The 13756-nt window shown below is 39.0% G+C and overlaps 1 protein-coding gene across 3 annotated transcripts in view; it reads right to left on the bottom strand.

Moving 5' to 3' along the window:
* SERINC4 (serine incorporator 4) overlaps positions 1–10835 on the bottom strand; it is a 30328-nt gene extending 19493 nt beyond the window's left edge. The window contains exons 1-8 of one of the 3 annotated variants that reach the window (XM_072402764.1): positions 10799–10835; positions 10616–10705; positions 10219–10418; positions 9811–9978; positions 8074–8252; positions 6447–6526; positions 3325–3418; positions 2545–2756 (exon numbers count right to left, since the gene is read on the bottom strand). In XM_072402764.1, coding sequence (XP_072258865.1) covers positions 2545–2756; positions 3325–3418; positions 6447–6526; positions 8074–8252; positions 9811–9978; positions 10219–10305 — 820 coding nt within the window. In that variant the 5' untranslated portion in view covers positions 10306–10418; positions 10616–10705; positions 10799–10835. The other 2 variants (XM_072402763.1, XM_072402765.1) reach the window with 2 other exon arrangements.
* Positions 10836–13756: the final 2921 nt, after the last annotated feature.

Raw genomic sequence — 13756 nt, 5'->3', positions numbered from 1 at the left:
AGATAAAATGTAATGTCGATGTATGTTATCTTCTAAGTATATCCAATTTGCAAACCCTGAGGCAGTTCAGGTTTCTTCATCAAGAACAGCATGTAACATCCTGCAAATGTTGATATACTATTGGTTGCTACTGGGGTAATTTACGTCATTGCTCTTTGCAACATGCTATTAAATACAACCACAGAAAGCTTATAATATTCTTTTCTATTCCGTTAGGCCATGTCAAAGCCTCAACAAAATTTTCTGGCGGCCTCTTAACCGTGGGGGATACAAACATCAAAGTAGAATGATACTCAAAGTCTCTTTTGGTACAAATGTCAAGATACAAGAATACCATTCACATGCTAAGTAGACAAAGTCATGACCTCACATGGCCTCACTATATGATCTGTGCCAAGTGAATTACTAGAGGGGGGTAGGAGAGAACTGATGGCTCTGATGTGATTTCAGCACGTTTATTTACTTGATGGTCGAAGGGCAATCACTTTTTAGACAAGACCAAACAATGTTTAGCAAAGCTGTCAGACTGGAACACGTGCAGGCAGCATTGCTTGTGGACTATTTTTTCACAACACAAAGTTTTAATGTTTCTTTAAAAGTAAACTTTAAAACTTAAAACCTTTGACATATAAAACTTTTTTTTACATAACTAGTGCAAAAAAAAATCAGAAACCTTCAGCAGACTTCTGTCTAGCCCTTTGGTGAGTGCTTGCAGAAGGGGATAGTTAGGGTTAAGATATGAGGATGGCCGCATTATAACTTCAATACATGCTTCAGTGTGGGTGGGGGCTTGATCACATACATCACATAAATGTGCGCATACAACCATAATATACTATTACTTGGTTTACACCAAGACTTAAAGTGCTAATGTCAAGAACACTAAATACTAAAAAAGCAATCTTTAAAAATATTACCTATTCTAGGGTTTATGTCAATGGGCTATGGGTGTTGATGGCATCCGTTTGAAATCTTTTGAGATCATTTTTATTTTTTTTGTAGGGGAATTTAAAACTAAAATTAATAAATGCTCATAAACACAGGTCAATTGCATTAGATAGCGTCTCCCATTCTGGCTATTTTGGGCTAAATCAGCAACAATCTGATGAAAATTAATGGAAACTGACAATACTGGCTGTATGCTCGCAAACAAACTTGTCAGAAAAGCAGCCATATTTACTGTTATTGAAATAAACTGTTGCTGGCAATGTATCTCTTTCCCTGCTCTAGCTTTAGGTAAATAAAGTTTATTTTAAAGTTTAAAGGAAAATTTAAGTTTAAGTTTAAGCTTTATGTTGGGTTGTGTCTGAGTTTTCATAGGGCTGATGAGCTTCCCTTGGCCTTAAAGTGGGCCTAAACTAAAATTTTTACCTTGGACTGCCCTTTGATATAAGCCTTCATTTTTGGGGAAGAGGGTTTAAACCCCCTATTTAATAATGGGAGCACATAGACTCCCAGGATACATACATTATGGATTCCAGGAGGCATCTGGCTGCTCCAAAATTGTGCATGGGAAGAAGATTTTTCTTCAATAGGATAAAAAAATGCAGAAGACTCAATGAGATTGGCACTCTTTTTTTCCCTTCTACCTCACCTGATCTTGCGCCTGTGCAGTGCAAGATCCGGTGTTGTAGGAAGAAGGCGAAAGTAGATGGTGGCACCTGGCACTGGGATGAAGGAGGATTTATTATTATACAGTATTTACGGTATATAGCACCATCATATTACACAGCGCTGTACAAAGTCCATAGTCATGTCACTAACTGTCCCTCAAAGGAGCTAACAATCTAATGTCACTACTATAGTCATATATTATTAATGTAGTCTAAGGTCAATTTAGGGGGAAGCCATTTAACCTAACTGCACGTTTTTGGGATGTGGGAGGAAACCAGTACCCGGAGGAAACCCACGCAGACACGGGGAGAACCTGCAAACTCCATGCAGATATTGTCCTGGCTGGGACTCAAACCTAGGACCTAGCACTGCAAAGGCCAGAGTCCTAACCCCTGAGCCACCGTGCTGCCCAGAACGGCACAGGATACCAGAATGGCACAGGACCATATCCAGGAATCTTCCAGAGGAACTGATGGATCTGCAAAGGTAAAGGTGAGCAAGTTTTTTTTTTTTTAATTTACTTCCTCTTTAATATTCCTTTGTACCACTTCTTCTTCTATGGACCACTGCATTGTGATAATAAAAGGACAAAGCTGTGTGTTCCCTAGGGGAAATAAACATATCCCAGATATAAATGGACAAGTTTATCCAGAGGAAGGCAAAAAAACATAGTTTTCTCCTTTCTGATTCCATGAGGCAATTGGATGTTCCCTGGATCAACGGTCACTGCTATCTTTATTTTAAAACTTTAATGCCCAGTTAAATTCTGGTAATATATATAATGCAGCAGGTGGGTTATTAGACGTGGCCATGACTTTCCTTCTAATATTGGATTGAAACCTGTAGGCTAATTTTCCTTTCATTCATCTATTTCATTGAATAAGTCATGAAGCTGCCAAGATGCAATTTACACAGAATGGGAAGACTTACTGAGCTGCACACAAGGTGTGATGGAAATGAAGGACATGAGTATACACAGGAAGATGTTAATACCGATGAGTCCTTTGTTCAGCAGGCAGCCCGCCGGATGGGTGAAAAACTTGTAGAGGAAATAGAAGGCCAGAGAGGCAATGGAATAAAAGAGAAGCGTGGTGACAAGGGCGGCAATATACCAGCGCTTGTCTTTAGATGCACCGGTCAGCCTGGAGGACAGAAAAGACATGAATTACTACACAAGACACAATTCTATACAGAATGACAAAGCTTTCATATCTCTTGTCTGCCAATCATAAGCATGGACTATTTATGATAGCAAATCTACAGCTGTAATTACAGTAATCTTAATAAGGCCAACATGCTAAGCAGAAATATTGATACTGATTGATGCTACATTTATAATCAACATTTATACACAATAACTACACTTGTAAGACACAACCAAGCAAAACTGCTGTAACCTCATTTCTTCACAGCTCTATACACACTGATGATCATTTATACTGAAATAGCTAAAACTGTTCAGACAATAGGCCTGGATAGATCCAACTTCTGGATAGATCTAGCTTGTAGTATTTTCTGTTATCTTTCCTAACCCAAATATGTATTTAAAATGTCCCAATTGCTGCTTAAATGGTAAGCATCCAAATGCACCTACAAATTAAGCAAAGAGGAAAAAAAAAGCAGCATTGTTCCTGGCATTGTGCCAATGCTGCCCTCGTGTGGTGGTTGAATATATTACATACTATCATGGGAGCAAGCAAGAAATCTCACCAGTTCTTGTTCCAGGTGTGAGCAAAAGCTGTTATCAGTATCAGCTGGATGAGGACAAAGGAGAAGCCGCCACCCATACCAACATAATGCCATACTGCAGAGACAAAAACAAGAGTGCTGTTATTTTTTGTTTGGTTTTGGATAATGTTCTGTTTAACCATTAATATTATTATGATGCTGTATTTCTATAGTGCCAACATATGACGTAGCACTGTACATTATATATTTTTGTTTACTCCGCTTCAGCATACATAAAGGTTAGCGCATTCATATGCTGCCATAGAGCTTTCTCGAAAGAAACATTGCAGTAAGTTTTCATTTTTCTATTTTAGATACAAGTGTGAGTAAATTTTTTATAAATATTTGCTAATACCAGCAGTTTCTCCTCTCTCTAGAGGTGATCGCATTGGATTCCATAATGGTAGAACAGTGGTCACCCTGTGCTTTCATCCAATTCCCTGCTCTCAGTGCCCCCTGCTGGCTGATTGACAGCTGTGGACTTGGTATAGCACAAATAAAGGATCCAGTGACTTCCTCACTCATAACCTCATCACACGCACGGCTCCAAGACTTTTCCTAGAGCTGCCCCCACTCTCTGGAATGGTCTTCCATGTCCTATTCGGCTTGCTCCTACCTTCTGCTCATTTAAAAGAGCTCTCAAAGTCCAACGCTTCTATCTCACCTACCGGTCTTCTTCTGTCTTTGGAAACCGTCACTACTTCCCACCATTACATATCTCCCCTCCTATTGTGTGCTAATTCCCCCACCTACTAGATTGTAAGCTCTTCAGGGCACGGTCCTCTCTTCCTGTGTCACTGTCTGTATCTGTCTGTCATTTGCAACCCCTATTTAATGTACAGCACTGCGTGTTATGTTGGCGCTATATGAATCCCGTTTAATATTAATAATACTATTGCAGAACAACTCAGCAGGACACCCTGCAATCATCTTCCCATCTCCACTCATCATGGGGCAGAACAGGCTGCTTGCCGAACAGGCTGACTACAGCCATGTACTCCTAAACTGACGGGCAAAACCATCACAATGCGTTTGGTAAGACGCTATGTACTTAGCATCCGTCAGTTCTATTCAAGCAGCAGGCAATGTTGAATTTTCTAATAATCTGTCGCAAACTGAGCTCCTTCAATGCACCATTTAAATATTTAATAATAGAATAAAGAATTATTAGAAATACTATAAACATGATCCAAAACAACTTGCAAACTCAATAAAACTAACTACAAGCCATACTACTTTGCCTTTAAATCACTTGAATAAGGAAAAACTACTATTAGAGTGTCAATGCGGCAGGAACCCATCTATAGTAACTTTCAGAACTGTTTAATGCATGTGAATACTTTATTTTCCTGTATAAATCTTCAGTTGTAATTAAAGATATTCTATTCTAGTGTGATCAGTTAATCCTCTGTAATGTACTGGAGCAGTGCTGTATTTCTTATAACTTATTCATGTCCCTAAGACTTAACTCCTAAATACTTTTCTAGAGATTAAGCACCAGGAGTCCAATGCCCCCAGTGACACCATTATGAAGCTGATTACAGTAGTTGGAAAAGTTCAGTCACTGCAGCTGAAAATTAGAACATAATAGTAAATGAGCATAAACACATTAAAGTGCTGTGAACTTTTTGTCTCTGAGCGGAATTATAATACAGTTTGTATTCTGGTCACAGCTCACACTATAAAAATGTTATACATTAAACTGCAATTCAGAATTCATTTAATATAATTGATAACCAGCTGACGAGTTTAGAATAAAGTACAAGATATAGTGTTTGAAATACATCACGGTCCGGTTGCTAAAGCGCTCATTTTCTTTCCAGCTCATCAGTCCAAGATCATTCTTGTCTCATCCACAACTTCTTGAGCTTGACAGCCAATTCCTTTAAACAGCCACTAATCTTAAAATAAAGACCAGTCGATGTGATGAATCACCTTGACGAATCCCAAAAATCAATATAAATGTTCCAATACCATGGAAGATTTAAAGATGAATTTCATTGTATGGAGTACATTGGCTGCCAAATTACTGTTAACTGAACATTTATAATAGAGTAAGTCCGCTCAACACTGATGGATGTGGAGGAGATAAATCACTCACTGACACTCAATATCTCTTGGGGACTTTGCAAGAACTTTCTTTTAGATTCCTAAGCTCTTCAGCATCTCTTACAAAGTTAAAACATAATATTAATTTTGGTCAGTGCGACCTCATAGAATGGGAATATGCAGACTGATAATGGGTTTGTTTTATGTCCCCCTCCTATTGTGCGCTACTTCCTCCACTTCTTAGATTGTAAGCTCTTTTGGGCAGGATCCTCTCATCTTCCTGTGTAATTCCATATCCCCCTCCTATTGTGTGCTGGTTCCCTCCCCTCTTAGATTGTAAGCTCTTCTCAGCAGGGTGAGGCATCCCGGGAGGCTCTTGGGCGCTCCTTCTGCGCATGCCTGAGCATCTTGGGCATGCGCAGAAGGAGCCTTTTTGCTCAAAGAGTAAAATTTGCCGATCTCAAGCGTGCGCAGTGAGATTGGCAATTTTTTTTCATCCTACGTCACCCGATCTCGTGCCTGGGTCAGGTGACGTAGGATGAAGAACCCGGAAGAGAAGACGAAGATGGTGGTACCCAGGCCGGACCAGATGCCGGACACCCCTGGAGTGATCGGACTGCCCTGCGGTTTTGAAGGTAAGTGTGTTTTTGTTTTGTTTTTTGAGTTTTCAGTATAGTTTCTCTTTAAAACCCATCTTTTTAAACTTGCCTACCCATTCTTCTTCTTCTACCCCATACTTCTTCTGTCTCTTATCCCCTCACTACTCACCCGCCATTCCATTTCCCCCTCCCATTGTGTGCTGCTTCCCTCTTCTCTTAGATTGTAAGCTCTTCTGAGCAGGGTCCTCTCTTCCTGTTTCATTTTTTGTATCTGTCTGTCATGTGCAACTCCTATTTAATGTACAGCGCTGCACAATATGTTAGCCCTATATAAATACTGGTAATTAATATTAATTATAAATAAATTTGTATTTTAAAGTAGTTAACTGATGGTGTCAAATACCTATCAGGAATAGGAAAATATGCAATATCAGTGATTTTCTGTCTGTTACTTACCTCGTATAAATGATTCAGAGGGAATGAAGAATGCTGCAACACACATTCCAACCAATATCATGAACTTCAGGAACCAAAAACTGCATAATAGAAAAGAGATCGCAATCAAGATGCAGTTATGAATAAACCAATGTGTCATATACTACACTGCAGTATTAGGATTAAAACAAAAAGATTGTGCAGTTGGATGCTGTGGGGAAGTATATCAAATGTCCAATTTTAACAAAGCAGAGGATTCTGGGGCCAAGAAGCCGTGGTCTTTGGAATATGATTGTGGCATAACAGAGGTGAGATTGCACACAAGGATTAGGTTTACACAATAGAGCATTATAGGTAGGCCTAAAATGATAATATTGAAATTATTTTCATGTTCGATCTGATCACCGATTCAATGAAATGATGAAAGATAGGAAGTACACGGGTACTGTCATGTGCACAAAAAACAAATTCAATTGGGAGCTCCTGTTAAAGCATCCTTAGCATGTTCCTGTGGTCCACCCTATCTCCACCTCCAATGAATGGAAGGCCAAACAAAAATAGAAGAGGACCTGCTAGGGTGTACTAGGCCTAAATATGACAAAAGTTCACAGGGTAATGAATTAATTTTAACAAATAAGAACAAGCCTCTGACACTGAAACCTAATCACTAATATATGACCAATTGCTTCCTAAATATGAAGCAAAGGTGCCTGCCGACATACATAAAATAAATGTTAGTTAACTAAAGTTAGCAAAAGTTAATTAAAGTTTCTCCTTTTGGCAGCACCAGGTTTCTAAACATCTAACTGTTATGGACAAGTTGGCTCAGCCGTGGGTGTTCTTAGCCCTGTGTAAGCTCTTATGTCTTTTATTGCTTTCTGTTGGTCATAAAAAATTGAAATTTACACAGGGTACCCTCATGGCTGTTAGTACCCAAATGTCGGCCCCCAGCTTTAAAGAATTTCAAAAATACAACACTGGGGGTGCTGTTTCAAAACCAAGTGCTCCTAGGAGCCCTAACTTGAACATGTAAATTACTTGCATAGAGAGAAGCATAGGGGTGTGGCCCCTAAATTTATACCTACCACCTCACAAAATTATAACTGTAACTAACTGTAACTACCTTGTCCACTTCCTTTCCTGGTTGTAGGAAAATGAACCGGGAGATACCTGTGGCTAAAACCCCCTAAAATGTCATCAATATGGCATCATTACAAAATAAAAACCTCTACCAAAATGTGCCACCCTGCTCTGTTACACATAACTGCCCGCTTCCCTTCCTTGAATGTCAATAGCTGGCCTACACATAGCTGACCACTTTGTTTGAACCCCAAGTTCTCAGGAGCGGAAAGATGTAGTAGTAAGAATATGTTCCCCTATAGCTATCTGTCACAGAGTTAAGAGATAATGGGGGTCAAAAGTTAGGGGTTATTGATAACTAACAGGGTGCACTGTATGGTATGAGTAGTTTTTGATTTTTGGTTTAAAAATGGTGAGCAGGGAGCAATATTTTACTGGTCAGCGCTGTATGAGCGCTTTAGTTTTATACATTTTTGCTGCTAGGGGAAAGAGGGGCAAAGAACAAAAAAGTATAAATTTGGCCCTGGATACTACAGTGGTGAAATAAATAGAAATCAGTGCCATTTACCCGTTGTGAATCATAGCTCTGAACTCCTGTGTAGATTTCACATTGAAAAGGAAAACTGACTGGATGAAGTAAAAAGATGCAGTCCCAAAGCAGACCCTGTACACGGCTGTGTAGCCCACAAGAATGTCACAATCTGATCCTCCAGGCAAATGTTTGCACAGCAGAGAAATCCAAGGCACCTAGATGCAATAAAACTAAGTTAGTCATTGGCATTTATTGGACATACCCAGATAATTTTAAGCAAATTTTAAACATAGGAATGGTAATGCCAATGCAATGTCAGTGTTCTTAAGAGCATTTCCCAAACTTTGATCAGTCATGAACCACCAATACAACCTTTAATGTCCATTAACTTTTACTATGACCTATAACATGTACCACCACCTGAGCTGCATCCAGCATCAAATCTGATCCTTTTTGACAAAAATAATAATCAAAATAATATAGCCAATGATTGGCATTTCCTGCTATTGATTCAGTCAATGCACACAGAATACACACAGGCCACTTTAAAAAGTAAACCATGCTAGTAACAGGTTGGGCTCTCCCTAACCTTCTGGGCTGCCACAGTTCTTCATTGCATACATTCAAGAAGGTTCTGGAATAAGTTTACATTGATTTTGGTCCATATTGATATAATAGCATCATGCAGATGTTGTTGCACATTCATTGGCTTCACATCCATTATTCAAGAGATTAGTTTGAGATGATTTGTGACATGGCCCATCATCTTGCTGGAAGTACACTGCAGTGAGAAAGGGATGGACATGGGCAACAACAATATTAAGGTAGGATGTGGCATTTAAACAATCAGTGGGTACTTTGGGGCCCACCATTAACCTGAACTGTTGATAGAATGTAGGATTCCAGAAGGATGTAGGATTCCAGTAGGAGCCCCATGCTCCATGTGGTTGACTCCAAATTCTGACCCTTCCATCCAATAGTTGCAGCAGAATTGAAGACTTACTAGACCAGGAAATGTTTTTCCAACCTTCTCTTGTCCAGTTTTTGTGAGCCTTAGCAAAATGTAGCCTTGGGTGCCTTTTCTTAGCACAAATATGGCAACTGGTGTGTTCCCCTACGACTGTAGTCCATCTGCCATAAAGGTTGGTCGTTCTGTGCATTCAGAGATGCTCTCCTGCATAGCTTGGTTGTAATCAGCAATTACTTGAGTTACTGTTGACTTTTTATCAGCTCTGGCCAATTCCCTCTGACCTCTGGCATCAACGTGGCTTTTTTTTATCATTTTCCAGACCCTTCTTTGTAAATCCCAGAGATGGCTGTGCTTTAAAATCTTAGCAGATCAGCAGATTCTGAAATTATCGGTCCAACACCAGCAACCATGCAAAGTCACTTTTTCTCCCCATTCTAATTTTAGGTTTTAACTTCAGCACGTTGTCTTGATAATGTTTGCATGTCTAAGTGAGTAAGTTGCTGGCATGTGATTGGATGGATAGATCTTTGAGTTAACAGGTAGTTGAACAGGTGTACCTAATAAAGTGGTCAATGACTGTAAATCCTGATCAGCACAAATATTCTGATTCCTAATAAATGTTCCCATATTGCAGTCCAGCACATCCTGATCATTCCTACCCACTGCAGTCCACCATATATATCATTATCGCAGATGTGTAGCACCTTCAGTGGTGATGTGTATCACCAGGAGTACACTTTATTTGGAAATACAGCAAAAAATACCGAGTATCCTGACCACTGCAAATAATTACTGCTACTTACATGTTCCTTGACAGTTTCTGACACTTTTCTGGAAAGCATGAGGCAGCAGACAGTGGAGGCCAGAATGTGGAAGAAGGTGTACATGAGCCTGGTACCAGTGGACACTTTAATGCTGGGGCAGCATGAGCAGCAAAATGAGCATGGGGAAGGTCCACAGCAACAAAATATCTGAAAATTATATGAATTTAGTGTGAGAGTGTAAACAGATTATAGCAAAGAGATTATAATCATTTTTACTGTATTTAGTTCTTAACTGCCAACACATTATTCCTAATGAAAAAGAAAAATCTCCTCTAATAGTATAAATATAAATAAATATATATATATATATATATATATATGCCACTATACTACTACTATTAATGCAGAACATATACGATCCAGATGATAATGTTAGCTCATATATACCTGATATGAGGCTGAATTTATAAAGTCTGTGCATAGCTTGTTTCTTCTCAAGGCTTTGCGGACAGCCGTTTCGTTCATTAGCCTCATAGCTATAAACAACAAGTGTTTGATTCTTTACAATGTGATGATATGCTACTTAGCTGAAAACATCTTCCAGCTCCCGGTGTGATTTCTGCTTGTGGCAATAAAATATCCCTTACCTGGAAAAACATACAGATTTGCTGTGTTATTTGGCAACCAAAAAAATCTATATTATCAGACAAAATACCCCAAATCATTACCAGAATTCAACAAAAATTACAATAATTTGATGTTCTTCAGATTTCATACAAACACGGCTCAGAATTGTCAAGTTTTATCCTTTATAGTAGTGAATAGCTCAGCAAGAAGTACTTACCCCCTACCATGTTAGGATGCCATACAGGGCCCGTATTAGAGTATCATCCACAAACAATTCCAACATTTTTCTTCCAGCATTTTCCAGTGTCTATGTAGGTAAAGTATTTTATTTTAATTCAAGCAGCCATGTCATAGATTCTAAAGAACATTCAAAGCTAAAAGAGATAAGCCTTCGACTTACACTTGGCACAGCGTCTTACCATCTGTACAGGAGGGGGAAGGCAGTTGAAGGCTCAGTACATTAAATAGGATTTGTCCAAAGCCAGTTACTTACATTTCAAGGCACCCACACCTGCAATGTCTTGAACATGGCAATCTCAGAGTTGTAACCACAGCATATGTTGGATCCCACACAATCTTCACACCAGATTCATTGCCATGTTTTCTAATGCAAAATAAATAGACTTTTTAATATAGGGTACTTCTGGTTTTACAAGTTTTCAGTGCTTTGGTCCTACATGTCAAATAATGTTATGTTGACCTGCATTTAATTAATATGATCTAATAAAAAGGCTTGTCAGTATTCATTATTTTTGCATAATGATAAGAATCTTAAAGCCAAGCCTTTGGGTAGTTGGTATAGTATAATATGTCATTTTATATGAGATGCAAATTCTGCTGCTTATAAAAAGAATTAAAGTTTATTACAGTGCACACATCATTTAAAAACAAAACATTTCTGTCAAGAAACATTGCTGGATCTGAATCACTTTCCTGCACAGAAAGCTGCTAAGAGTATACATAAATAGTGTCACCGAGGTAGATAAGCCTATTAACTCTTAATTTAGCTGGGATAACAATACAGCCAACAGCTATGAAGTGACATGGGGATCACCAGAAGAAAGATGGCATATGCGTGCAAAGTGACAGCACCCAGCACTCTACAAATCTCTTCCTTCTGCAGTGCTGTGCACCCACAAGCGGGGATGTATTTACTATAATGGTACCAACAAGGAAGAATAAAGAGGGTCATCCTAAGGCTTCAGTAATACAAAATGTTATATTATGATTGTGTTTTATTTATGTTTACATTTCTGGTTAATTGTGGCTAGATTTATCAAAGAACCATGCAAGGGATTTTATTAGGAGTTAGAAGGCTTGAAAAAACATAAAAGCATCTTTACTCTCTCATTTTTATTGGTGTGTACAGAAGAAAAGTGGTTCTGCAAATTAAGCAGACAACATGCATCCTTGAAAAGTGCATTTTAGACCCAGGTTTTACTAAAACTTTTTGCTAGCCCTGGCTACAAGAGCCGACACAGCCCTAGCTCACGAGAAGTAGGAGATGCCTCATACCTCCTGTGTTTGGATATACTTAAATTTAAAACTTACATTAGAGTAGTTCACCCATCCGAGGCAAAATATTAAAATAAAAAACATAGCAATATACTTTGGGAATATTGGATGCAATTAACAAAAATGACTGGATAAAATACTCCTTGAATGCTAATCTGCACAATCTGCAAGAAAGAGATAATCTAATCTAGCTATTCAAACTTCAGCTGACTGGTGTGGCCAAGACTGGAGCAGAACAATACAAAACAGCGGATGATAGTGGTACAGCACAACACCACAGAAAGAACATACAGAATCATGAAAAAGGGGGGTATGCAGCTAATGCAAGTACAGATACACTAAACATATTTGCAAGAACATTCAGAACAGAAATGGGAATGCTATGTGAATGTAGCAAGTGTTTTTGTGCTATGGTCCGTTTTCTATTTTTGAATGGTACCCCAATGCACCCCGCTGGCAAACCTGCATTGTATCATACTGTAACACGTTACCCCATGCATTGCAGTGTATGGGGCATTGATGGGGCCAGGGTTCACCAGCACAGAGAAACTGAGATCACTGCAGGGCGTTCAGGGGCCAAGGACTTCTGGGTGGATGCAATAGTGGGAAACCACAAGGGGAGCTGCAAAAGAGAAGATAAAAAGTTATATTTATTGGGTCTAATTTATTAAAGCTCTCCATGGCTGGGGAGGATACATCTTCATCAGTGAAGCTGGGTGATTCAGCAAACCTGGAATGGATCTGGTCCAGGATTTAAAACATTTTCTAGCACTCAGCTTCACTGATGAAAGTGTATCCTCTCCAGCCTTGGAGAGCTTTCATACATCAGGCCAAATGATCCAGTTACAGATATTTTACATTTTTGAATAAAATATTTTTTATAGAAGTAATTAAACCTAATAAAAAGGGAGCAAAATGAGGAAGACGAAAGAAAGACACTCCTTCCAAATCAGGGACAGTTGGGAGGTATGCCAGTATGACAGACCGAGTCACCAGTAACATGTACCCCAATGACAGACTGATTAACCAGTAACAAGGGAAGTACCCTGTTTCCCCAAAAATAAGACAAAATAAGTGTCTTATAATGATTTTTGCTACAAACAATACACTGGGGCTTATTTTAAGGGGATGTCCAATTTTTTATAGAACAACAATCGACATTTATTCTTGAACAAAAAAATCAACATTTACTCAAATACAGTCATATCATCATCCTCTGGAACATCATCATAACTCTCCAAACCCTGAATTCCATCTTGAATACCTTGTGATATTCAGGAACAAAAATCAACATTTACTCAAATACAGTCATGTCATCTTCTGGAACATTATCATAATTCTCCAAATCTTGAATTGCTTGTGGCTCCATTTTTTTAGGACCATTGGCCCCAATTTCTCATGTCTAGCATTAGTGCTTTTTTAAATGAGAACCTCTTGGCCACGTATTTATATATAGTAGCTTATTTTCAGGGTAGAGCTTATATTTGGAGCATCCTCAAAAATACGGAAAAATCATGCTAGGGCTTATTATTGAGGTAGGACTTATTTGTGGGGAAACAGGGTAGCTATTGTGGAAGGAATTCCAAGGCTTCTTCTACCCTAAATGAGCTGTGGGTTGACAGGTAGAGAAGAAAGCAGAGCAAGAATATAGTGAACAGGACCTGGAAGGCTGCCAATTTGGCTGAAAGGCTGGAGTTGCTGGGTCTGGAAGGTCCCAAGCCAAGACAGTATGGGGGTTTGCTACAGAGTCATTGATTGTGAATAGTAATGCACTACTGTGTGCTGCAAGACACCCAGCAAACATGTTGCATGTCTAATTAATTTCAAATTGACAAGCAACCTT

The sequence above is a fragment of the Pyxicephalus adspersus genome, chromosome 2 (genome assembly GCF_032062135.1).
Source record: "Pyxicephalus adspersus chromosome 2, UCB_Pads_2.0, whole genome shotgun sequence".
Taxonomy (NCBI): domain Eukaryota; kingdom Metazoa; phylum Chordata; class Amphibia; order Anura; family Pyxicephalidae; genus Pyxicephalus; species Pyxicephalus adspersus.
Note: the sequence above shows the minus strand (reverse complement) of the source record. Positions and strands in the feature narration are given on the sequence as shown.